Genomic DNA, 26742 nt, shown 5'->3' with positions numbered 1-26742 from the left:
CTCGGGCCTCCTGAAAGAACTAAAGGGAGGTGGGGAGGGAAGGAAAGACACGTCTTTATAAGCTGTTTTGAAATGAAAAGAGTGTTGAACTTGAGTCAGAAACCAAAGCGTGAGTTCTCCGTGCTGAGTCAGACTGGACCCTCTGCTTCCACACCCCACCTACAGACGTCCTTGTGTCTGTTCCCACTCTTTCCTTCTTCCCTCCTGTCCCCAAACCTCAGATCTCCTGCCCCCTTCTTTTCTCTCTCCTGCCTGCAGACAGCCAGCAGGCACCCTGCCGTCCGCACATCTCCACCCCCTGTGCTCCTCAGCTGACCACCGTGGGCTCCGTCACCAGACCCACCTCCCTCGTGCCCTCCTTGTGGAGGCAGGCGGTCGTTTCTCCGTCTTTACGTCCCTGACCCACTGCGGTATTTCACCCGACTGGCAGTTCTTCCTAAAAGCATTTTCTCCTCTTAAGTGTGAAACAGTACACTCTCTCCTGCGTTTTCTCCTGGTAGTTCTCTCTCTGGGAAGTCTCAGGTATCCCCACAGCTTCACTTCTCACATATATCAATATATGTGCCGAAAACTTCCAAATCTCTGTCTACAGCTGTGGTTTCTTGCCTGTATTCCAGTCCCTGAAATCCAGCCACTTATCAAGTGTTTCAGCTTTTTGCATCATTTACAGAAGCTTTAAGCCTGTTCAACAAGGAACTTAAACTATTCTCAAATATAAAATCAGAAGGATGAGCTTGTCAGTAGTATTAATCCAGTGATCTCGTCCAAGCTATGAGCCTTCTCCCAGATAAATGTACAAATACACAGAATTTTATATACAATTTTAGGGGCTTACGTACGTCCTGAGATACTTTCTTGGTTGCTGTAGGGATGTCCTAGGGACCTCAAGTTAGGATCCCCTCAATGAGATAGTGTCTGAGGTCATTCTCACAGATCAAATAAATCTAGAATTTAAGGCACCTGATAGTAAATAAAAAAGTGAGAGTTGTCTGTACTTGTTCATATCTTGAGAATTACTCAGTGATCCATGATAACTGTAGCCATTTTCTCATTTGCCGCCAGGTACCCTTACCCATCAAGGGACCATTATTAACTTTTAAACAGAAAGATCCTAAAGCAGACTTGCATTTACTGAATTCTGGAACTCAGATGCCATCAAAATGGACTTTATGAGACTTTCTGAGGTTCTCTCGGGGTATAGATGTGGTCCAGTTCTGTGTCTAGAAATTCGGAGGAGCCTGGGGTTTCAGAGCCTGACAGACTTGGGTTTGAATTCTTTCTCTGGCCTTACGGAGCCCAACCATTTCAGAGAACAGGTTGTTGAGTAGCTTGGTTCTGAGCACCAGGAAAAAGAATGTGATGAATCCTAACTACAGGTAGTTCCAGGTAAATTTTATTTTCTTTTGTTTACCAGGGTACTTGGTGGTAGGTAGAATAACACCAGAGATGGAGAGTAACGGGGTTTCAGCACAACCTTTGACAGAGTCACTCAGTACTGCTTTGTGTAGGATCACACAAAAGGGCCTAGATGAGACGTTGAATTTATAGCTGACTCATGATTCATTGCTCTGTTGGAGAGAAAGCTTCCATTTTGGATCAGATTTTACCCAATATTTCTATCAATGACTTTTGACTGTAGGGAAAGAAACTGGGAGGGATTTCACAAGGTAAATCTTAACAAGTGAACAGACTTTTCATTTAGGTTTTAAAAAATCAAGCACACTGATATTATGTGGAGAAGATAGGGTTTAGTTATCTTACGTGAAAAAACATTCCACCTTTGTTTGCCCATCTTAAGACCACCATCCTTTGTGGCTGCAGAGATAGCATTCACATCAAGGAAGCAAATGCCCTTTGATTTGGCACTGTAATCTAGCTAGTGGTTCTCAAAAGTTGATTGTGCATCTGAATCCCCTGGGGGAGGGCTTGTTAAAATCTTCATTTCTGGGTTCCACCCCCCCCCCCCCCACACACACAGTTTCTGATGCAGTAGGTCTGAGATGGAGCCTGATAATTTGCATTTCTTATAGGTCTCCACTTTGAGAACCGTTGGTGTACCCTAGGTAGCAGTAAGAGCCCCTAGAGCCCATTGATTTGTACGAGAAATGTCTTATTTCTTGCCCATGCAGAGTTTGTTACAGGTGTGACAGTTCTCTGGGGCAGCTTTCCTTCCAGTGACTCTGATCAAGACCGTTTCTTTCAGCCCCATCATCTCAACATAGGAGCCCCTGCAGTAGGGAAAAAAGACTAGAGAATCACATGCCTTTATATTCTGGCTGTGACATAAAACACATACCATTGGCTAGGACAGGTCATGTGACCAGACCCACTGGCAGTGTAGTCTTCACTGTGCCCCGGCTGGGGGGCGGCGGGGTGGAACTACAGGCCATGTTTACCATGCCCAGTGCGGTGGCTACAGCATCAGAAGTGGTGTGCCCGGGTTCTCATGGCACTGACTGAAGGTGGGTATTGACACTAGCACTTAGGAGGGTAACCAGAAGGGTGAGGGTCTGGAAACAATGTAAGGAGGAGAAGAAGTTGGAGTCCGAGGGAGCTTTGATAGCTGTCTTTAGATACCTGTATCCTCCATAGAAGGACCAGTGCATGATTAATTACAGGAGAGCTGGAGCCTTGTGGGTGAAGTACCTACCTACTTGTCATGGGTAGGTAGATTCAGGCAGCAGCCAAGTGACCACCTGTAAAGGGATGGAATAGAAAAGATGCCTTTCAGACTCACACCGGGATTAAATGAAAGCATCTGTAGTAATACATGCAGTGGTGACATAGCTACCAGGAAGTAGGCATTTGTATGCGATCACAGTCTAAAAGTCATTCCATCCATCTGCAAAAAGCATTTCTTCTAACAGGTGATCTAATCTGTAAATTGAAGCAGAACTTGCAGAACTAAGTCATTGTGACCCCCAGTGGAACTGAGTCCAACAGAGTGACCGCACATTTGAATCACCTGGAACACTAAAATCCCAGCACCCATGTGCTCCCCAGGCCAATTTCCTGGGCGATGCTGGGGGTGGGACCTGGCATTGGCATTTTAAGCCAGGTGATTCTGGTGTGTAGGCAGGGTCAAGAGCACTGGTACCACCAGGGACCTGCTGTGGCCCTCGCTCATCTGACTGAAGCACACACCTTTGCTGGTTTATGGTGCAGGGGAGGCTGGTCCCAAGTGCATTTGTTTACGAGACTCCACCTAATGCTCACTGTTGGGGGTGAATGCAGGTGACACAACTCATGGGAAGTTCAACGTTAGTGAGTAGATGAGCAGCTGGGCCTGGAGTCTCACTATTTAATGCCTAATTGGAAACTATTCCAGGATGTCTTAATGTTTCTGTTTCTAATGAGTTTGTAAACCCTTTAAAAAGTCCACAGATCTCATCGCCTCCTTTTTTGGTACTGGTTGCGCGTGATCTGGAATACTTGATATGATTTCGTCTCTTCTGTTGTGAAATACACTTTCAGCATACTCAGAGATGTAGGTGAAAAGGGGGCAATGGCAGAAACGGAAAATGGGAGAATGAAACGATGAGAGTGTCTAGGAGATAAGCAGAGCTATTGATGTGAGCATGCTGTCATTTGCTTTTTTAAATGATGGTGAGTTTCCTGTGTGTGTATACGTTTGTGTGTGTGTTTATGTATGTATTTTTTTAAAGCACCCATCCAACCTGGATCCTAGCCATGCTTATAAAATATATGATAGGGCATACATTTTTCCCTTAATCTTTCTGAAACATTTTTAGAGAAAATTACGTAATAAAATGTTACATCTCCTTTTTGTTTCTGTCTTCCTGCTCTACTGTGATGTTGATTATTAGTTAAGAATATGAAAATATTGTTTGCAATTAACTGTTTGCAGTTAATTGCCAGATGGTTTCACTTTCATTCTTTTAGCCTTAGAGTTCATCCTGCTGTCATTATGCCTGCGTTACTTAGGAATACGAAAAGGCCTTTAATTAATATGACTGTAAGAAGAGGAATAGATTTTTATCCTGAAACTCAATCTTTTAGCTATGGTGATGTTAACTCTGCCAAAATTATACCACCCTGGCAAGAGGTGAAAAAAATCTGTTTCTCCTATCTTTTTGGCTTAGAACTTATTTGTGATTGCTCAGGGTCTCAGAAGTGTGTTTAAGTCAGTTGTGTATTCTGCACTACTCCTGGTCAGTTGTTGGTGAAGGATGGTTTCCCACTTGATTGTATGTTTGGCATCAGATTTGAACCCAAGGGTTGAAAGTCACATAAATTAGAGTTTGTATATTAATGCTTTGTGCAAGAAATGTACATCATTGCTGGTTTTAGGAGACTTATTTTTAATTTTGGCCCCTGAAATTGATATTTTATTAATATATTTATTCTTATAATTTAATTATAATTTAATATGTAAAATTTTAGAATATATTTTAATAATATATTATATATATATTTTATATATATATTTATAATTTAAATTATACATTTATTATCATTTTAGTATATTTTATTGATTCTGTTAGTTTATTAGTATAGTTTATATGGTTTTATAAAAGTCTTCTATGTGATTTAAAAACTTTAAATGTAAAAATGTCGAAGTTTTTAGTTCAAAGCATATTAAGACACACCTATTGATGATGTTGGTGAGTTGTGCTGATTTGGAAGGCGGGGTGACGAGATGACAGGGGTTGAGGACTTGCTGCCTGTGTGGTGAACACCATTTTAATAAGTAGTGCACTTGTCCTTGAAGCGGGCTCTCAGGTGGACGTTGTTACGAATGCCATTTTACAGGCGAGGAGTGGAACCTCAGGGAAGGTTGATTTATTACCCCAGGCTCTACAGCTTGTAAGCAGCAGGGGTAAGATTCCAATCCAGACTCCCCGGTGTAATGCCGAGCAGCTACTGTCTGCAGAGCAGGAAAGCTTGATGTTTCAGAAATAGCTTACTTTCGTCTCATTGGATCTTTCAATACCGATGTGGAACAGTTAGCAAATATGTGACTTTCCATCCATCATCACTTTAATTTAGGCGTTTGGTCTTGATTGAAGTTGGTTATGTCATCCTTAAACGAGCATGTGTCTCTGGTTTAGGGAGAAGGTTGAGTGTTAACAGTCTCAGATTCCTTAGCTGGGACCCGGGGCTTTCCTGGAGTGGTCGCAGTGACAGGAGGTGTCGTTAATTCATTGTGCGGGTCTTCCTGCGGGGTCTCGGGACGCTTGGGGTGGCTCCCCTTTCTTAGCGACTGCCTGCGTTGTGTTTGTGGCTGAGTGGATTGTAGCGTGAGTGGGCTTCCTGGGAGATAGAGGATCTTCCTGCAGAAAGAGAGCTCGGAAACCTGCAGAAATGCGTGCGGGAGTCCGCTGCCTGACGCTAGGAGTTACCTACGGCAGAGGCTCTCGGGAGGGTAGAATCAGGATCAGAGTTTCGGCTGATGGTCTGGGTCTGGGGGGTTGGCACGTGGAGAGGCGGGTGGGACCTGGGTGGGGTCCACCGTGGGTAGCTGCGACACCGTCACACTTACTCACACTCCTCCCCTCGATTCGTCCCTTGAAGTTCTGCTCTAAAGGAGTTGGTTGACCCTGCATGGTGAGTTGGTGAGAGTATTCACTACTCACTTCTTACTGATGCCTAGCAGGGAGTGGGCACTGGAGAATAACTTCAATTTAGCAGTGAATATATCTTTCAAAATAGGTAGAAAGCAGCAGGTTTTTATTTTGGGCATTACCTTCCACTTAAAAAGTTTAGGGAATTCCCTGGCGGTCCAGTGGTTAGGACTCCGTGCTTTCCCTGCCGAGGGCCTGGGTTCAATCCCTGGTCAGGGAACTAAGTTCCTGCAAGCCGCCCAGTGCAGCCAAAAAAAAAAAAGTTTAATAATTACTTCTTTGATGTTAGTTTCTAATATATTTCAGTGAAACTGTTTTAGCAGACCTATTTTTTTTTGAACCCTGAACAAGAACTTGGAAAGCCCCTGCCTTCCCGGTACAAGGCAATTCTGCCTTGTTTTACTGAACCAAAATACAGTTACAGATGTAGAGAAGGAGCTATGAGATTTGGCACTAAATTCAAAGAAGATGAAAGGACAAGTTGAGTGACCAGTTTCCACTTCTGAAATTTATGAGGGACAGAAAATGAAAAAAAAAAAAACCTTCAAGAAAGATTAATAAGTTCTTTTGAAAATATGACTCAAATAAGACTATGAAATATTATTCCAAATTTTGTTTATAGCCAGAAGAGATTTTTTTTTTCAGTTGTTTCAGAAGATTTGATCTTAGATGTAAAACATTTATATCTGCTCATATGTCCGTTGCAGCTATTTTAGGAGACATTTTTCTGTAAACTCACCAGAGGTTTCTGCAAACAAAGTTGAAGGACTTTAAATATATATATATATTTATTTATTTTTAAAATAAATTTATTTATTTTAAAAATAAATTTATTTATTTAATTAATTTATTTATTTTTGGCTGCGTTGGGTCTTCATTGCTGTGTGAGGGCTTTCTCTAGTTGCCGCGAGCGGGGGCTACATTTCGTTGTGGTGCGCGGGCTTCTCATTCGGTGGCTTCTCTTGTTGCAGAGCACGGGCTCTAGGCGCGTGGGCTTCAGTAGTTGTGGCACGCGGGCTCTAGAGCGCAGGCTCAGTAGTTGTGGCACACGGGCTTAGTTGCTTCGCGGCATGTGGGATCTTCCCGGACCAGGGCTTGAACCCGTGTCCCCTGCATTGGCAGGCGGATTCTTAACCACTGCGCCACCAGGGAAGCCCATATTTATATATGCCCAGTTACATGGTCTAAAGGATAAGAATGGCTTTCTCTGTGAGCTCCTTTAGTGAACGTTTTCTGATTCACTGTAGGACATGGCATGTTACTGCACATTCCATTGGGTATTAAGTATAAAACCCCAAATTGAAAAATGTACAGGGGATTCCCTGGCAGTCCATTGGTTAGGACTTGGCGCTTTTACTGCTGTGGCCCGGGTTCAATCCATGGTCGGGCAACTGAGATCCTGCAAGCTTCACAGCATGGCCAAAAAAAAAAAAAAAGATGTACAATAAACATAATAACAAAGTAGTAGACAAATGTGTTAAGTCTCAGTCATCAGGTCAGTGAGGTTGCCTCTGAAAGTCTTGTAGGATTTAGGGGCAGGTGGAGCCAGAGCGGGAGCTGCTAGTGGTCCCAATATAGAGGGTCCCCAACAGAACCAATTGCCTTGCAGTCAGAACTCAGGAGATCAGACCCAGCAGCAGATAACACAGCTTAGTGGTAGATCCCCACACAACTGCCAGAGCATCTCTTGGGAATGCTGTCTGTCTGTCCCGGGTGGACCCTTGTGGGCTTGTCTAAGGTGGAGTCCCGAAGCCCTTGGTGTCTCACCTGGGCCTTTGCACACCTGCCCTGCCAGACCTTGTGGTTCCAGCAAAAAGAGCTGCTTACGGTCCCTGCACACACACCACACTCTTCCTTGTCTTTGCCACTTCAGTTCCCTCTGCCTGGAAATCCCTGTCCTTGCCTCACTGCCTGGTTAACTCCCCGGTGGATCCAGCTCATCGTGGCTTGCAGCAGTGCCCCTGTGCCCGCGGGGCCCCTCTGTGTTCTTCCGCCTGCCTGTGACCACTGCAGTCGTAAACGGGACATCCACTCTTTATTATTTTTTTGTCTTCTTCAGCAGACCGTGATCTTCCCGCTACAGAGCAGGGAGATCCTGGTGAGTGAAAGTAGGAGCTCAGTTAACACTGTGGAATGAATCAGAGAGCCCTGGGCCCCATGCGGTGCTGGAGAACCAGGCCGTCTGGGCCTTCAGTGTGGCCAGGCCCAGGCTCTGGCTGGTTACTCTCACTCCTTTTTGTAAGTGTGGATGGCACCTGTATTTTTTACCTGGCCGCCTGGCAGGTGCAGGCCTCTGGCCAAAAGGGGGTGGATCAGTGTGAACTCATTGAACTTAAAGCATTGGTGCTGCCGACCAGCACGACGGTTTTTTGTTTTTTTTTTTTTTGTATTGGAGTATAGTTGATGTACAGCGTTGTGTTAATTTCTGTTGTACAGCCAAGTGATTCAGTTATACGTATATACATTCTTTTTCATATTCTTTTCCATTATGGTTTATCACAGGATGTTGAATATAGTTCCTTGCAGCGCAGCGTGTCTTTGCACTTGAAGTACAGCTCGGTGGTCCTCTGCCCTGAGAGCGTGCAGGCAGCACCTGGTCAGAGAGGGCTGCCTCCCGCCCCTGCAGGGACTGAGGTGTTCGCAGACGTTCGGGTGCCTGCGGTGCACGGCCCAGCAGGGCTGCTGTGATTTTGGAGACCGAGGAAGACTCTTTCTCCCTGGGCTCTTTCTGTTTATCTCTCGAGGTTTAGGAGATGGAGGCTCCCTGCATGCCGGGCTGGTGCTGTTGCCAGATGGGAGAAATACGAGACTTGGCCATCTCCGTCTGCTGTGGGTGAATGTACCAGGACTTGCTGGCCTAAGAACATTTGTTATTAAAAACATTGCCTGAAGCCGGGGACTTATTTCCCTCGCTGTCACCAATGAGCAGTTTTCCTCCTCTCCGCTTCCACTGCCCCAGACCCAGACTGAAGCCTCCCAGGGTCCCACACCCTGTTCTCTGTCAAACCTCAGTCCCTTCCTGTGCCCCAGCGTCCCCTCCCTGCGCCTGGCATCCCCGGCAGGCAGATGTAGGTATAGATCCAATGGGCTGAGGCTGGGGGAGGAGAGTAGTTTCTTTTATGACCTGAGGTGTCCAGGTTTGCTCTGGGATTGGGTTTCTTCATCGAACCAGATCTGAAAATGGTGGTGAGGCTTTAGAATATTGGTACGGTATTGTGGTGTGATGTGAGGAAGCTTTTGTGTGCTTGCCCAGGAATGCAACATCCATTTGTAATCTCTTTAGGAAAATACGTTCCTGAGTCCAACTGGCAGACCAGATTTTTAAATTTTAAGAATTTAACATCCGACTGTGGTGACCTACATGGGTGGGATGGGGCGGGGGGGAAGTCCATGAGGGGGGGAATATATGTATACATATAGCTGATTCACTTCGTTGTACAACAGAAACTAACACAACATTGTAAAGCAACTCTACCCCAATAAAAAATTAAAATTAAAATTAAAAAAAAAAAAAGAAATCAGCACCCGATTCAGTAAGCTGATACTACCTTGAAGCCCAAAACAACCAGAAAATAATTTTACATCCCAAAGTAGGGGCATCAAAGAAAATACAAGGCCATCTTGGCTGTGGTTGACTTGGTAAGAATCATAAAGTAGATGGCTCTGGACGGTGATTCAGAGGCCACAGATTCCCACTCAGTGCTCATCCCGTGATCTAGATCCTGGTGGTGTGCGGGGCATATTCTGAGCACTTCCTGTGAAAGGAAACCATTCTCCTCACTTTATAGTTATGACTTTTTTCTTTTTTTACCCGGATTGATTACTTACTTTGTTAAATAGATTTGGTTCTGAATGACTGAGACTTGGCTCTGTTTTCTATAGAATACGAGACAGGGATCTAAATCTGGGTTAGCAAACTGGTTCACAGGCCAGCCACCTGTTTTTGTAAATAATTTATTGAAACACAGCCACGCCCACTCATTTATTCGTCCTTGTCTGTGGCTGCTTTTGCACTACAAGGCAGAGTTGAGTAGTTGCAGCAGAGACTTTATGGCCTGCAAAGCCTGAAATATTTACAATCTGGCCCTTTACACAAAAAGTCTGCCAACCTCTGGTCTAAATTTATACTCTGTATATATTTCCCCAAAACCACTCAGTTCCAATTTGTAGAAGCTTGGATGGTTTAGTGCTCAAAAATTATTTTTCTTGATGCTTTCACACGTATGAAGTTTGAGCTTCCTGTGCTGTGTTCATCTAAATACCTTTTGGTTTGTCTATTCTTAGATGTAGTGAGACTGGAAAATCTCACTAGTGTCCTAGATATTAAATTCTCTCAGAGAAGACTAGAATTTATGACCCACAGTATTCCAGATTTCGGAGGAAGGCTACTCTACTTACGTGCGTACAAGACCATTTTCTAAGAGAGCGTAGGTGGCTTGGGTGAGCAGGTTTATTTCTTATGATTCACCATCTGTGACTGTAGGTAATATTCATATAGAGTGAAAGCTTTACAGTTTTGTGGGCAAATACTGACTATATCCGGATCTAACGTGAATAGATGAATTAAATACTTAATGAAGCATTAATTTTTATTTATCCTGGTGAAAAGTTTCAAGAATTCTCACGATGCAAATTATACCTTTTATTTATTTAATACATATGCTAATGATACATGTTTCTTTAGTGAATTTCTTTTTTAATAATCAACTTATTGAGTTATAATTTATATGTAATCTTAGTACATTTTTATCCTGTAGAAAAGCTAGTTTATTTTACAGGAGGCATATATTAGACTATAGATTTTTCACCTGTTCAGGTTATCAGTCTATACTGTTTTGTTTTTAAAGTCTTTGGTGCCTCTGGGTACTTGCATATTATAGGAATAATGTACAGGTCTGAAACTATTTAGAACAGGCCATTCATTCATACTTAAGGAGTGTTTAGCTTTACACCATGTTTGTTCTTCCGTATGTATCTTTCTTTTATTCTATAAATATTGATCAAATTGCATAGCATTTGCTATGAGGGAGCTCAGACAAAGTGTGAAATGTAATTCTTGCCCTTATGGATGCTTATAGTTGGGTAGAAAAAGAAAGGATAAATACTTTTAAAGCTAAAACTAGTTTGAGTTGGGTATGAAACAAGAGTCTTAGGAGCGTCACAAGGTGTTAACGTAATTAAATGCTAAGCGAAAGGTGCATTCAATTCAGATTTTAGCTCAGTACCTGTTGAGGCTCTGTGAATAAAGCGAGCAATAAAATACAGTCCAGCCTTAAAAGAAATCACAGGAGGATAGAGTGAAATTAAAAATTAAAATTGGGTTTGATACGTGGAAGAGAAGAATTAGACTTACATCTAAGGTACAGGGAAGCAGATTTGAGCGTCACTGTTTCATGGGGAATCGGCAGGGTGGGAGATGCCAGGGAAGGCTGCACAGAAGAAACGCTACCTCATACTATCCAAAGAGGTATTTGGAGGATGCACAAGAGGAATTTGCCCTGTGTGCAGAGGAGCAGGAAGAGAATGGATATGTGGTACAAACCATCATGGCTTGCCAAGTGACTGCCAGCACGTAGTACCAGAGTGTGATGTTCTAGGAAGGGGGTGATGGGAGGCTGGGATGGGTGAGGTAGGCAAGTCCAACGGCCTCATTCCCTGAAGCTACAGAGAACGCCAGGTGGGCTTTAGGGAGAGAAGGGACACATTGAGATGTGTGTTTCCAGAGGTTCACTTGTAGCTGTGTGGGATGTGGGCAAGAGAAGGAGAGGCAGGTGGCTGGAGAGATCGGGAAGGCCCACCAAGGACCTGAGAGCTGAGCTGGCTGGAGGGGGAAAGGGTGTGAATGCGCGTCCAGGATAGGGAAGGCTGTCTCAGAAGAGCAGGGAGGAATGTGTCATGGTCTTCAGAAGATGTGGATTTAAGAGGCTCTGAATGGAAGGTTTATAAAGTCCCAGGAGATGTAGTCAAAATGATGGATTTAGGATTAGATTGTGGACCGTCTCGAAAGCCAAGAAGTTTGCATTTTGCCTTACACATAAGGAGACGGTGCAGTGAAAACCCTGTTGCGTCTGATCTCAAATACTGTGTCGTCTCCCATTACAAAGGATGATCCTGTGTCCCCGCCCCCCGTAAGGGCAGCCCATCCATCTGCACGCTCCATCCAGCCCCCTGTTGACCACTCGAGGGTGTCACAGCCGCACTTGTCCACTCTCTCCTGCATCTTCTCAGCATCATAAAGCTCTGCCCTGGTACCCTTATCCTAGCAAAGCAGCCTTCCCTCAGCCCCCTTCCCTACTGCCATTTTTTCTCTCCCTCCGTTTATAATAAGTCTCCCTGGAATCGTTTTCTGTCCTTCTATTCCCTGCTTCCTTCTCCTGTTTAGACTTTCGTCCCACCACACCACCAAAGCCACTCTTGCCAACCTCTCCAGTGCGTCCGTGTCCCTGAGTGCAGGGGGCTTGGCTTTCTCAGTTGGCGTCTTCGTTGACCTGCCTGAAGCACTCGTCTGCTCTGTCCTCCTAGAAGTGCCTTCTTTGCTGGGCCTCTTAAGCACTGTCTTCTCTTGGTTCTCATCCTGCCTCATCGATAGCTCTTCTTGGTCTTTATCATCTTATGAACGTTGATGTGTCCTTTGTCTCTCAGACGGTTCTCATCCAGGCCCATGACTCAGAGTGGCATCTATGTCCTAGTGACTCACAGATCTATATCTGCAGCCAGACCTCTCCCCTGAGATCCGGACTTGACGCTAACCACCTATTTATTTAACATCTCTGCTTAGATCTCCAATGGGCTTCTCACACGTAACGTATCCAAAATGTAACTCTTTTGATTCCTCTCCTTCCCTAATCATGCTTCTCCCCTGTTTTCCCAACTAGTAACTGGTAACTCTGCTCCACCGATGACCAGGCCAAAGAATTTGGAGTGACGCTTGACCCTTCTTTTTCTCTTCTTTGTCACCTACGTTCAGCCCATCCATACATCTACCCTGGAGGTACATACCCAATCTAAGCACTTATCATCACCCTTTTTGCCCAAGCCCAGGGCACAGGATCTCTCCCCTGGAGCCTGTGCCCTGGCTCCCTGCTTCCACACTTGGCAGCCGGAGTGACCCATCTAAACTGTGTCGGTCATATTAGTCCTCTGCTCAAACCCTTCAGTGCCCCCTCCTCACAGTCATGGGCGATCCGGAGCCCTCACCATGGTGTACAAGGCTCTGTTGTCTGCGCTCTGAGCTCCCCACCTGCCATCTCCAGCCCTCACTGCATAGAAAACCGCGGAAAGGATGTGATCGGGCAGTTCCCCAGGGAAGTATAAATGGCTCAGGAGTATGTGCCTAGATGTCCAACATCACTAGGCATTGAAGAGAAACAAAGAAAAGTGCAGTAGAGTTTTTACCATTCACTTTGGCAGAGTTGAAGAATGTGACCTGGTGTTGAAGACTCCTGATGAAGAGACACCGACTTAGGTCACTGGTGTCCTTTTTGAGGACGGTTTGGCAAGAAGGGTCACAGAGCCTTAACATTTTTACAACTTCTAAACTAGAAAGTCTGTTTTCAGAAATCTATCCAAAGGAAATAATTGGCTGACTATAGAAAATTTTATCTGTAAAAGTTGAAAAGTTGAAACAATCTGAATCATTAATAGAAGATAGTTAAAGGGATTATGGTCCGTTTATACAACAGAATACAATGACGGATTAAGAAGAATGTGGAATCATCAAAATATGTGTAGCTGTGTGTGCTTTACAAGCAAAAAATCAGGTGACACATCAATGTGTATAATAGAGACTCATAAATACACGTGAATCCGTGTATCCAGAAAAGACATGGGCAGGATATATAGCTAGAAATTGATAGTGGTTACCTCAGTTGGTGAGATTAGAAGCAATCTCATTCTCTTTTATTTTGCAATAACCATTTGTTATTTTTATAATTGGCAACAATAAGAGAAAGAAAGTGAAGGCTACAGCATCTAGATGCATCATATTACTTCACTTTGATCTGGAAGCTGCCAGGCAGGAGTTCCTTCAGTTTCCCAGTCCCTTCTTCACCCGCCCACCACTGGCCGTGTAAACATTGCACCTGTTTACGGACGGAGCCTTACCTCCAGTCACACAGGAAGATGTGCTCTTCCTTCTGTGTGAGTCCCTCCCTGTCTCCCCACCTGTGTCCTCAGTGTCTTTGTGTTTCAGAGGCTCTTATCAGGATTTAAACATGCCCGCGTCTCACCCATCTTCCAGAAACAAGCAGTGCTTGCTCTCTGGCCAGGACTTTATGGTAAATTTGTTATTCTGTGATCACTTTGTAGAACATGCTCATATTTTTCCAGTAGATAATTGTGTATTCAGTTATTTTTTTCTTTTATTCATTTACACAGTGAATGTTTACTGAGCGTTTTCTGTGTGCTGAATGCCAGGGCTATAAGGGTGAATGATCCACAGCTTCTGTTTTCAAGGACCTTACAAGAGAGTGAAATTCCTCCTGAAATAAAAATAGAAAACCAAAAACAGAGTTCAGGGCTTTTCTTTGGAGGAAGAGGCACACCACATAAATAGGTATTTCCTCTGTTAACTGAAAAATTTTTACCTTAATACCATTAGTCATTAGAGAACTGCAAATTAAACCACAATGAAATACCACTAGCCACCCTTGATGATGGCTATAATAAAATAAAATAAAATGGCAATATCAAATGCTGGGAAGGCTGTAGAGGCATTGGAGCTCTTATCCATTGCTGGTGGAAAAACAGAGTACGGCCCATCTGGAGAACACTTTGACAGTTTCTTATGTCATTTACCATAGGACCCAGTAATCCCATTCCTAGATATTTACCCAAGAGAAATAAGATCGTTTGTTGACACCAAAACCTGTCCATGAATGTTTACAGTTTATACTGTATACTTTAATAATTTTCAAAAACTGGAAACAACCTAGAAGTCCTTCACCTGGTAAATGGATAAACAAACAGGGGTCTGTCCGTACAACGGAACACTCGATAGAGCTGCCGATGCGTGATGCCGAGTGAGAGGTGCCAGGCTCCCAAAACCACACACACTATACTGCATGGTCCCGTGTACATGACAAATGGAAAAAGCAAAACTGTAGGATGGAAAACAGATCAGTGGTTTTCAAGAGTTGGGTGTAGGAAGGAGGGGTTGACTCTAAAGGGGCACGTGGGAATTTGGGGGGTGATTGAACTGTTGTTCTATATCTTGATTGTAGTGGCAGTTACTTAACTGTATCCGTTTCCCAAAACTCATTAAAAAGTGAATTTTACATTTCGTAAATTAATACCTCAGTGAACCTGACCAAGATCTTTTTGAGGCAACAGAAAAGAAATTTTTTTTTATATGAGCTATATTCACATGGTTCAAAAATCCAAATGATATGAAGGAATGCAGTTAAAAGCCTCATTTCTACCCTTGCCACCCTTGAAGTTTCTCTATGCCAGTATCATCCTATCTGCATCTGTGTTCTTTTTTACCTCTTTCTAACACAGAACACAGCTTATTAATATAATTTTCTGCACCGGTTCCGTCTCCATGTAATTTATGTTACAGTTCTTTTCATATCAGTGCTTTGAGATCTTTCATTCTTTTCTACAGCTGCATGACAAGAATATTGTTCTGAGTGCATATCATTTATTTAACCATTCCTCCTTGGATGGACCCACATTTTTTCCCATCTTTTCCCCTTACACACAGTGCTGCAGTGAATAACCTTGTGTGTACAGTCAGTTCTGCTGTAACGCCTGTGTTCAAAACACAGATTTGTTCCAATGTAGTTGATACATCAGGGAACAGTTGAAGCATAATGTGAATTCTGAGTTTGCTCGTGTGATTCCATCCCTGAGAAACACTAGGTGAGCACAGAAAACCGTGCAACAGAGTTGTGAAGGAATACACCCGACACACTTGTGCACACACCTTCTGCCTTCACCAGTGACCTCATCTCCCCGTGGGCTGAGTCACACAGGCCCATACCTCCAATTTCAGATAACCCTCCTTACACCACTTCACAAAAACTCAAGCAAGCCCCCAGGCACTCACTTCCACAAGCAAACTGAAGGTCTTTTTCAAGGAAAAGTGCCACATTTTTTGCAGCACCTAATATGTGTTTCTTAACCGTTTAACATGTGTAAATCCATGCTACTTTAGTTTTTATTAAATGAGTCATTGGCAGTTTTTGAATGTTATGCCCTGAACTTCATTGTTGCTGGAAGTCTTGTGGGTTTTGTTGCCTGATTCTGCATAGTTCAGTGATTTAGAGCACGTGTTCTGTGTATGTTGTGTTACATCAGAACTGACTGTACCATGTGCAGGTTTATTTGTAGAATAGATTCCCAAGAGGAAGGGTCCAGGGTTTTAGGAGTTAAATTCTGAGGGATTGCTGCTGTGGTAGGCGTAAATTATGCAGTTGGTTTGGTTTTCCTTTTTCATAAAAACCGCTATGATAGAGCTGAAGGATGTGTGTCAGCGTGCTTTGGGAATAACTTCACTCCCATTTAATCTTAAACTTGTGGCTGTTCCTGGGCGTGTGCTGGTCGTCAAGGAGGCCCTGTGCATGTTGGTGTGAGGCAGATACCTCGTGGAGGAGGGGATCTCAGAAGAGATGGAGATGAGTGGGTGTCTGGCCAGATGGGAGTGTGAAGTTGTGGCTTTTCTCCCTCTAACTTCTTCAGAGTCACCTGAAACAGAGGCCTTCAAGCCAAGAGACAGGAAGGCACTGGTTATCAGCATGGAAATGTCTGATCGTGAGAGCGCCCACATCCACCAAGTGCCATCTGAAAAGAATGGCTTTCAGAGGTATTTTAAATCCCAGAGCTCAGACCTGAGCCCAGGGCTGGGGCATTTAGAACAAAGGAGTTTGTTTGGTAAGAGCAGTTAATAATAATGCTTTCTTTCCTAAAGGACACAAAGATAAAAGAGTCAAAAATTGGAGATTAGGGAGAAAGTTTAGGAGGTGTACCCAAGTGTTGTATTCGATATTTTACTCTAAAGTTTTAGCAAAATTTTCAGACCCTGCCAGCTTATTAGTTCACTATTTCTTTAAAGAGTTCTATTTAAAAACAAAATAATTTATAATTCATAAATTTCTTTTCTGATTTTAGTTAACTATAAAAAGTCCACTTAAGGCCCTGGTTCTGTTAATATCAATTTATGCAGCCTTGGAGCCAGCAGAAGTAAAGGACGTTAAAAGTCTTGAAAACAGAATGATGATAGACTTTTACACTTTCTTTCTTCCTTTTTTTAAAAGTTAATTATTTATTTATTTATGTTTGGCTGTGTTGGGTCTTTGTTGCAGTGCGCGGGCTTCTCATTGAAGTGCCTCCTCTTGTTGCGGAGCACGAGCTCTAGGCGCGAGAGCTTCAGTAGTTGTGGCTCGCGGGCTCTAGAGCGCAGGCTCAGTAGTTGTGGCGCACGGGCTTAGTTGCTCCGCGGGCAGTGGGATCTTCCCGGACCAGGGCTGGAACCCATGTCCCCTGTATCGGCGGGCGGATTCGTAACCACTGTGCCACCAGGGAAGTCCTACACTTTCTTAATACTGTTTTTTCCCATGTTTGTTTGATTAAAAATTGCTTCCTGTGTCATAAAGTAGCAGTATGAACTATTATAATATTGAAGATACAAGTTATGAAGATAAATTAGGCAAAGCACCTTTAAACAAGTTAGTATTTAAAATTTAACAAAGAAGAAAGTCATTTATCTTGTTAGGTATTGTGAACATGACAGGTTTGATCTGGAAACTGGAGTTTAACTTGTAATTTTCTTGTCACCAGTGATTTTGAAACCTTGCCCCATTGTTTTGGGATTGCACAGTTCATTTCTGCATTTTTTTTCATAAGGATGTTGAAAAAGAGTATCTCATACATCGTCAACTCTTTGAAAATAGTAATTATTGATTTAGCTAAGCTGCTCTTCATTTATTTTATTATCTTCTGAGGATTTCTTTATTGATATTTCTCTCTTACAATTTTTTTTTTTTTTTAAATAATGGGGAATGTTACTTTTTTTTTTTTTTAATATTTATTTATTTATTTATGGCTGTGTTGGGTCTTCGTTTCTGTGCCAGGGCTTTCTCTAATTGCGGCAAGTGGGGACCACTCTTCATCGCAGTGCGCGGGCCTCTCACTTTCGCGGCCTCTCTTGTTGCAGAGCACAGGCTCCAGACGCGCAGGCTCAGTAATTGTGGCTCACGGGCCCAGCCGCTTCGCGGCATGTGGGATCTTCCCAGACCAGGGCTCGAACCCGCGTCCCCTGCACCGGCAGGCAGACTCTCAACCACTGCGCCACCAGGGAAGCCCCTCTCTTACAATTTTGATTTGATATTAATATAACTATACTGTAACAAGAAGTAGAATATTAAAATCTTTACCATAATAGAAAACCCAGTCTGCATGTCTCTGAGGCCTCTGCCCTGTTCTGTGCTTAGAAAGGTGTACTTCCATTGTCTCCCTCCTTTATGATTATTTGCTACAACTGTCTTGCTTTTAGAAAGATGTCTTGTGTTTCAGCTCTCCCAAGTGATCTTAACATTGTCCATCTTATATGTACAAAATTCAACAGGAGTTAGGTATTTGTAGATGTTAAAAACCTTTATTGAAACATAGTAGAACTATTCATAACTGACTGTTCTTGACTTCAAGTTTTATTGTAAAAGAAACCTCTTATTCATTCTCTGGCTACATATGCTAATAAAAGAGACTAGGGATGGCCTATTTAATGTGATTGAAAATGTTTGTGAAGGAGAAGGGACAGGATATCTCAGGCACTATTTGGTCACTTGCTTTGTTCTCTCTGTCTCTCTTTTTTTCCCCAGAGATGATTCTTACAGTCTGGGATATATGATGTATATGCGTATATCCCGGGGATATGCTTAGGAAAACAGTACAAGCAATGGTACGACTTTCATCTTTAACTTGGAGAAGGAACTTCCTCCTTTGCCTTTGTCTGGGTTCAAGACCTTTTCAACGTTCGCCGGACTGATTTGCTTTATTTAAAAGATAGTATTTTCCACTTTAAAAAAAATGAAACTTGGATATGTAACTTTATTATTACTAATAAAATAACACGTATTGAGGATTTCTCTGTGTCCCAAGCACTGTGCTAGCCCTTCAGCGGCCCCCTTCCCCCCAGCACCCTCTCTGAGGACAGCACTGCTGTGATCCCCACTTGACAGCTTGGGGATTGGGTGTTCATGGACGTTGGGACACTTTCCCCCATCACATGGTTCGTGAGTGGTGGAGAAAAGGTGCCAGGCCATCTCTGGGGCTCCTTTCAGCCGCTTGAATAGACTTGCTTACCAGCTTGAATAAGGATGCGTTTGTCAGGTGATTAATGTAAAAATAATTTTTAAAAAAACTTATCATTTCTTTATCACTTAGGTCACAGTTGCTTGCTTATCTCTTCTTATTGCCAAAGATAGTAACACAATTTCACGTGAGAACTTATTCCTTCTTCATCCCTATTTTTTACAAGGGCTGAGCCAAATTTGTTTCATTCATGAGGCTAACAGTTCTTTCTTGATTTCATTTCCTTGTGATATGACATTACTTCCAGACTGCAGTACATATCATGCCCAAATAATTTGTTTTAAATGTTAAGCCACTAATTTGACCTCAAAGGTTCCACATGGGAATCTGTTGAATTAACATTATGTCTTAGCCAAAGTGGGAAACTTTCACTTTGATTTTTATATATCTCTTGATCGTGCTCTCTTGCTTTCTCAGTGTCCCTCCCCAGGACACACACACACACACACACACACGCATGCGTGCGCGTACACACACACACACACACACACACACACTCTCTCTCTACATATACCAACAGGCAATATCCCCAAAGTGGTTTCAAACTTGTGTTCTTGAGATAACCAAATGGTATCATTTAAAACAAAAAGCATTCTTGGAAAACTCTTTCCTTATTTAAGGAATAATTAGTTATTAGTGGGAGAAGCTAAAATGTTTAAAATTAGCCAGAGATGTAATTTAAAATGGCATATTGGAGAAGGAAACCTGTTCTTTCTGGATATAACAAATTAACTACTGGCTTTATTTGGTATCTGCTGAAGAATTGTTTTTCTAGGTTATCTGCTTTTTAAAAATAACATCTCTTACGCAAAGAAAATTTGTGTAATGTTTTCTTTTCAGCTATCTGGGTGTTTGTGTTGAATCAAAATCATAAGTGTTTTTAAGGAAAAAAATAGTTTTTTAGTCTTAAGATAAAATGTGTTCTCTAGAAATGAGCCCCTCCATGAATACTCCAGCCCTGCCCACCCTTTCTGTTACATTTTTTTTTAAATTGATTGATTGATTGATTGATTTTTGGTTGCATTGGGTCTTCATTGCTGCGTGCGGGCTGTTCTCTAGTTGCGTCGAGCAGGGGCCACTCTTCACTGCGGTGCGCGGGCTTCTCATTGCAGTGGCTTCTCTAATTGCGGAACACTGGCTCTAGGCGCGTGGGCTTCAGTAGTTGTGGCATGCGGGCTCTAGAGCGCAGGCAGGCTCAGTAGTTGTGGCGCACGGGCTTAGTTGCTCCGTGGCATGTGGGATCCTCCCAGACCAGGGCTCAAACCCGTGTCCCCTGCATTGGGAGGCTAACCACTGCACCACCAGGGAAGTCCTCTGTTACATCTTTAAAATCTTCTAGTCTTGTCACTGTATTGCTAAACAGTAGTGATACTTAGACTCTTACAAAAGAGTTTTTAATTTGTAAAGTGTTTCTGTTTTTGTTCTCTCAAGCGACTTTCTTTCTCTTTTCTCCTAATAAAGCAAATGAAGAAGCACCCCTGCCGCCAGTGTGACAAGTCTTTCAGCTCATCCCACAGCCTGTGCCGTCACAACCGGATCAAGCACAAAGGCATCAGGAAAGTTTATACCTGCTCGTAAGTCGTGATTTCTAATGTGGGAAGCACAGTGAAAGGATTAGCCTGGAACTTCTCGAAGGTTTTTCCCATTTCACCATTAACTTTCCATTTTCCCATTCTCTGCTCCATGGTGTATGGATTTCCTTTCGGAATTGTATTTTGTTTTGACAGACCATTCTTGCTTGGTTTGTAACACTTAACAATATTAAAATAAAAAGGAGCAGTCCCTTGCCCACCCTTTGTATGTTCTTATCTGTTACCTTTGTTCTTTTTTTTTGGCCACACAGTTTGTGGGATCTTAGTTCCCCAACCAGGGATTGAACCCGGGCCCTCAGCAGTGAAAGCACAGAGTCCTAACCACTGTACTGCCAGGGAATTCCCACCAATGTTCTTATCCATTATACAGAGCTAGGCATTTTATGACTGAGAACTTTGGAGAAGGGGCTCGCGGCAGGTAGGTGCACGGGTGGATGAGATGCTCTTTGGTCTCTCACACACAGTGAGTCGGCAGCATTAGTAAGCCGGCTGGGCTGGTCGATCTACTCAGGGTTCAGGGCGGGCCCTGGTGGGAGTCATGGAGTCATTCTGGGCTGGACGTTTGCCCCTTGGCTGCAGTGCGTCCCTCATCTCAGCACACACTGTTGGTTAGAGACCAAATTCAAGGAACTGAGTGGGCCAACCCACTGAGAGGACAGTCCATGAGATTCTTCTTTGTATATGAAGGTCAGAGATTGTTATATTACCATTAGTGAGAAAGCTTTCTCATCCACTCAGAACATGCCTGAAGTGAGGTGATACAACAGGGTTACCTACTTCAAGGCACTTCCCATAAAACAGGACTAAACGACACAGAAGCCACATAGCCAGTGCGCGGCCGTGATGAAAGCAGGGCTCCGTGTACCATGTGGCTGAGGGAACGTGAGGCAGTCGGCTGCCCGATCGCCAGGGCTTTGCTGTGTCTTGGTTAGTTAAGGAAAGTTTCTTGGGTAGGAAAACAGGGACCCTCCTTCCGTGAAATTGAAGCTGGGAGTGATTTGGTGAGATGAGAACATTCTGTAAATACAGTCTGTATGTTGAGACTGCATTGAAAGAATCAGTGAATTTAGGAGGAAACCCTGGGCTGGAAAACGGAAAGGAAGGCTGGCGTGGATGGCACAGTCATTCCTCTAAGAGGTGTGTTCATTTCCTCGTGAAGTGCCTGTAAGGCAGTAAAATGCCAGGATTGTCCAGCTAATTTCGTTTGTTCTTTGGTGTTGGTGCTGGCTCCCACTGCTGCCCCATAGAGGGTCTCTAACATGAAATCATCAGAGTTTGGAGCCAATCTTTATAAAATTCTTAGAAGCCTCTCTGAAGACAGCAAATTTAGTTCTGCATAAGCCATGAGGAACTTTCCATCCATCTTCGCTGCAGTGGTATTCTTGATGTCTGGCTTAGAGTATCTGTAATCACCATGGTCATTAACTTTCGTTTACCTGTTTTTGGCCTGTTTGATTAAGAAAATGATAAATTCATATCTTCTAAAGAAAGAATCATAATTAACATAATTTTGCACAAGCTGCAATGACAAGTTAAATAATTGACCTGTTTTGGATATCTGTTCACAGTTTTCTACATTTTAATCGACTGACTGAACACATGTATTTGAGCGCTGCGGTTCTAACCATGCATATTGCATTTGTGCTTTGATGAGGAATTTGATGGGGAGACAGTCTGTCTTGTCTGTGTTACGGCAGAGTGGACAGGAATTGTTAACACCAGCGTGAAGGAGTCAGGCAGGGACTTCCTTCCTATTAAAGTGTCTCATGACGTACATTCTGAGGGAACAGTCTGAGTCACTGGAAAGAAAACTTTTGAAATTTAATGTTCTCCATGTTAAAATTACAGTCATCTTGAATAACGAATTAAGTAATACTTTAACCAAACTCAGAAAATAAATACTCCATCTGACCCAAATTAGGCTGGTCCTGTAAGGACACAAAAACTGATAGAAAACTTTTAACAAAAGCTGCAAGAGTTTTTCTTTTTTCCACCATTTGGAAACTATGATTCATAGCAAAATTACTCTTTCGCTTTGGACCAGTGGTACTCGTGCGGACGACCCTGGCCCCTCGGAGCGGGCTGTCGGCCGGCTGAGGGCTTTCAGCAGTGAACGTGCGCCTCAGTGAGTCCCTTTAAAGCAAGTAGGTTATTTCCTTGTCTTTTTCCTCACAGGCACTGCCCAGACTCCAGGCGTACCTTCACGAAACGGTTAATGCTGGAGAAACATATCCAACTCATGCACGGAATTAAGGATCCTGACTTGAAAGAAATGACAGAAGCCACCAATGAGGAGGAAACAGAAATAAAAGAAGATACCAAGGTCAGACACTGCATGTGTTCTCTTTACGGTGAAGTTGTGTTCACTTGCTTTTTCCATTTTTTTTTTTTTTTTGCGTTTAAATTATTCTATGGTTACATAGTTTTAAAAATTCAGACTGTGCATGAAGCTTTAAAATAATAGGGACGCTCTCTCTGCACTGATTCTGAGCTTTCATCTTGCTCCTAAAAGGTAACCTTTATTAAGTTTCTTCTGTATCCTTCCAGACACAACTTTAGGGATAGATCTACTTACATATAAAGTTTTTAAAATTTTATGTTGACTCACAGAAGTTGTCTCTTAGCCAGGGGATTGTATGAATCTAGACTCCTTTTCATTGGCAGTGTATTGGTTGTGAGAGGTACCTAATCAAAATTGATTCCATTTAGCTTCTCTTTGTACTGATAAAGGATTAAGATAAGATTCGTAGATAGTGCCTTATCAGTAGGTAGTGAACTTGAAGCAGACAGCAGAACGTATACTAACCTGAGTACACGGTGTGTGTGTTGCAAGTGCTGTTGCCGTAAAGCAGACACTTAGGAGACCTGCTGTCTTTGGCCCTGTGCTGCGTCTGGAACGTTCCTGGGTAAAAGCCTGTGTGTGCTTTCAAGGAGTTAATCGTTGAAATCAGAATACAAGTCAGACTCGTGTCGCATTAAATTGTAATCCTTTTCCTCAGGTGATGGGGAGGCGGGGGTGGAATTAAAGAATGTACGTGCAGGAGCAGCTTTAGGTCAAGGCGGAAAAGCAGGACGGCCGCGGAGCTGGGAGGAAGGGGTGTCCCCTCGGCTTGGAGTTTTAGAGAGTTGGAAGGGAGGGCATTTGATGAGGCCAGAGGGGAAGCAGTAGGAGGAAGGTGAGTGGGCAGGAAAGGGCGCTTAGGAGACCCGGTGAGGCTCAGGTGGCTCCATCTGAGTCTCGGGAAAAGCACAAGTGCGGACATCTTCTCCTCCACGAGGTGCTTTTCAGTCCGCCCGCCCCCTGCCTCTCCTTGGCCTCATCTGCGCACTCACCGGTCACCCTGCCCCGGCCCCCCTGGCCTGCCTCCTGGGCCCTTTTCCCCGTGTGGCCTCCTGACTCAGGCCGTCCTTGCCGCACTGCACGCTGGCTCCTTCGTGGCTCTTTGTCACTCCATTGGCGCCTGCGTCCCACGAGGGCCGGGACCTGTCTGTCCTACGGAGCCGGCTGATGGAGGATGCCAGGTCATCCCGGGGCTGAGTCCACCTCTGTCGGGGGCTGGAAGGCACGACCCTTGGAATGTTCCTTACAGCTGGCGGCCGCGCAGCTGTGAGGAGCCCGCACCCCCCCTCCCGGGACACGTTTCCCCGCAGCCCCGGAGCCCGCGAGCACCGACCGCCCGTCACCCGCCCAGAGACCGGTTTTCAGTGCGTCACCCGCTCTGTTTTTCTCTCCAAGGTTCCCAGCCCCAAGCGGAAGTTGGAAGAGCCCGTTTTAGAGTTCAGACCTCCCCGAGGAGCCATCACGCAGCCCCTGAAGAAGCTGAAGATCAACGTGTTCAAGGTGCACAAGTGCGCCGTGTGCGGCTTCACCACGGAGAACCTGCTGCAGTTCCACGAGCACATCCCGCAGCACAAGTCGGACGGCTCGTCCCACCAGTGCCGCGAGTGCGGCCTCTGCTACACGTCGCACGTCTCCCTGTCCCGGCACCTCTTCATCGTCCACAAACTGAAGGAGCCGCAGCCGGCGGCCAAGCAGAACGGGGCCGGCGAGGAGAGCCAGCAGGAGAACAAGCCCGGCCCGGAGGACGCGCCGGCCGACGGCCCCGTGTCGGACAGAACGTGCAAGGTGTGTGCAAAGACGTTCGAGACGGAAGCTGCCTTAAACGCCCACATGCGGACCCACGGCATGGCCTTCATCAAATCCAAAAGAGTGAGCTCGGCCGAGAAATAGCCGCGCACGCTTCCCGCGGAGAGTCCCGGTCCGCGTTGGAAGCAAAGAGACAGTTTTCTTACAAGAAGTCGGCAGTTATCATAGAGTTAACAGTACTGTCTAGGCTGTTGCAATATATCCTCCTTCCACTCCCTTCTCCGCCTCCTCCTGTATATCCTCCCCGATTAAGTATTAAAACAGTATTTGAGTTGAAAAGAGTTTGTATATATTTAAATGAATAACTTTTTATACTCTTTGTTACATGTTTATATCAGTATTTAGTGGAAAATGTTTTGAAGGTTTTTTTTTGTTTCATTCTTGGTTTTTTTGTTTTGGTTTTTGTTTTTTAATTTGGGTTAGAGTTTTTCTTTTTGTACTGTTTCTTTAAAACAGAGTTCTTAGTAACAGGGGCAGTTCCTGAATTCAAATAAACCATTTTGTATGTCACAGATTTGAATGGGTTAACTAATTACAGGCTACGATAATGCCTTTTTTAGTGTTTTTAATTTTTAGAATTCACTACATAAATCGTAGGTGATTGTAGGTCTCAAAAACACTAGGGACTTTTAAGTGTCTTAGCACTATCCTCAACGTGCCTGCTCCGCCAGGGAGTGCCGGCCCCGCCAGGACCGCGGCCCGGCGTGTGGCGTCTTCTCCAGGCCAAACTGTGTCGAAAGCAGCCTTGCAGGTCGCTTCTTTCCCAGTGAGGGGATGAAAACTTGGGCCACAAATCCAGTAAGGAACGTGGATTAATTCTGTCTCAGAATGGGGAAGAAGGGGTATCCTAAAGGGAAAAAACGGGGGTGCGGGGTGGCTGGGGGCAGCGGTGGCTTTCTGGGCCGATTTGCAAGGCTGACTTCTAAAGAGCACAAGGAGATACAGCAGCGAAAGGGCTGGACTACTGTAAAAGTTACAAATACGTAGTTAGACCAATAGATTTATATAGTCACGCTTTTGTCATGTAATTTATTAACTCTTGCAAAGACACAACTAAAAATATCAAGTATTTCTCTGGCTCTTGACAGGAAAAAAAAAAAAAAATCACAGTTGACTTAACCCTTTGCTGTCTAAAGAGTTGGCGTTTCCTGTTCAGGGTGCTACTGCCAAACGTCCTGGTACTTAGACTTGGGATGCACAACTTCCACCTTATTGATGCAGCAGCCGGCGTGTCGCAGTTGGCCGTTCGAGTCAGCACTGAGCCACATGGGTTTAGTTCAGCCATTTCAATAAGTATCTTTAACATCGGTAGTTGCGCTTTCTTAGTGCAGCCGAGGTACTCTTCTGTCCCTTCCAAACGTTTATAGTTCTCTGGGAGAGTTATACTTTTTGGTTTTGTGTTTTGTGTTTTCTTTTGCATTTTATATCTTGTATTTATCCCTAAACATGTTTTGTACTTTTTTTTTTTTTAAGAGAAGAAATTCTTTTGTGTATATATAGATATACTTGCATGATATACTGTAGTCGACGTTTGGTTCCTCAAAAGGTCTTGCTGCTGTCAGGTGTCATGCACTAACCGTATCCATCCTAACTGTATTAAACACATTTCATATGTAAATAAACGTGGGACATTTGGCCCTTGTGCTTCCGTGAGAGAGTTATTGATGGTGGGTGGCTGACATCTTCATGAAGTTTAGGGAGTGATTCATTGCAGGGATGGCCTACGGGATATTGCAGAATTCTCCCTGCTCAGAAGAGCGGCATTTTCATTCTCGTTAGCAATCAGCTGTTTTGTCACTTTCATATTGACTCCATCAGTACGTCGGTATAACCCGAGGGTGTGATTAAGTACGCCTCAACTTGAAATTCAATTGCTGTTACTCGTTGTATTTATACTTGTATTGCTCTTAAGTTGTATTCATAGCACTTTTCATATGTTTCTGCATTTGAACCTTGCAATAAACCTGTGCGGTGGGCTGCACGGGTCTAATAGCCTAGTTTTACAGTCGAGGAAGCTGAACTCATTAAGTTCTTGGCCTAAGCCCTCGGAGCTGGTAAGTGGCTTTGCGTCTTAGAACCCAGATATTCTTGCTCTAAATCTAGTGCT

At 43.9% G+C, this 26742-nt stretch overlaps 1 protein-coding gene across 12 annotated transcripts in view; it reads left to right on the top strand.

The window, feature by feature from the left end:
• Positions 1–26283, top strand: part of ZNF532 (zinc finger protein 532) — a 107624-nt gene extending 81341 nt beyond the window's left edge. For 10 of the 12 annotated variants that reach the window (XM_082417918.1, XM_082417913.1, XM_082417916.1 and 7 more), the window contains 3 exons: positions 20358–20470; positions 22664–22811; positions 24225–26283. In XM_082417918.1, coding sequence (XP_082274044.1) covers positions 20358–20470; positions 22664–22811; positions 24225–24719 — 756 coding nt within the window. In that variant the 3' untranslated portion in view covers positions 24720–26283. Of the gene's footprint in view, positions 1–16265; positions 17040–20357; positions 20471–22663; positions 22812–24224 lie in introns of those variants that run through there. The other 2 variants (XM_082417914.1, XM_082417912.1) reach the window with 2 other exon arrangements.
• Positions 26284–26742: the final 459 nt, after the last annotated feature.

Source organism: Balaenoptera physalus, assembly GCF_965194825.1.
Source record: "Balaenoptera physalus genome assembly, chromosome: 12".
In the NCBI taxonomy this organism is placed as follows: Eukaryota; Metazoa; Chordata; class Mammalia; order Artiodactyla; family Balaenopteridae; genus Balaenoptera; species Balaenoptera physalus.
Note: the sequence above shows the minus strand (reverse complement) of the source record. Positions and strands in the feature narration are given on the sequence as shown.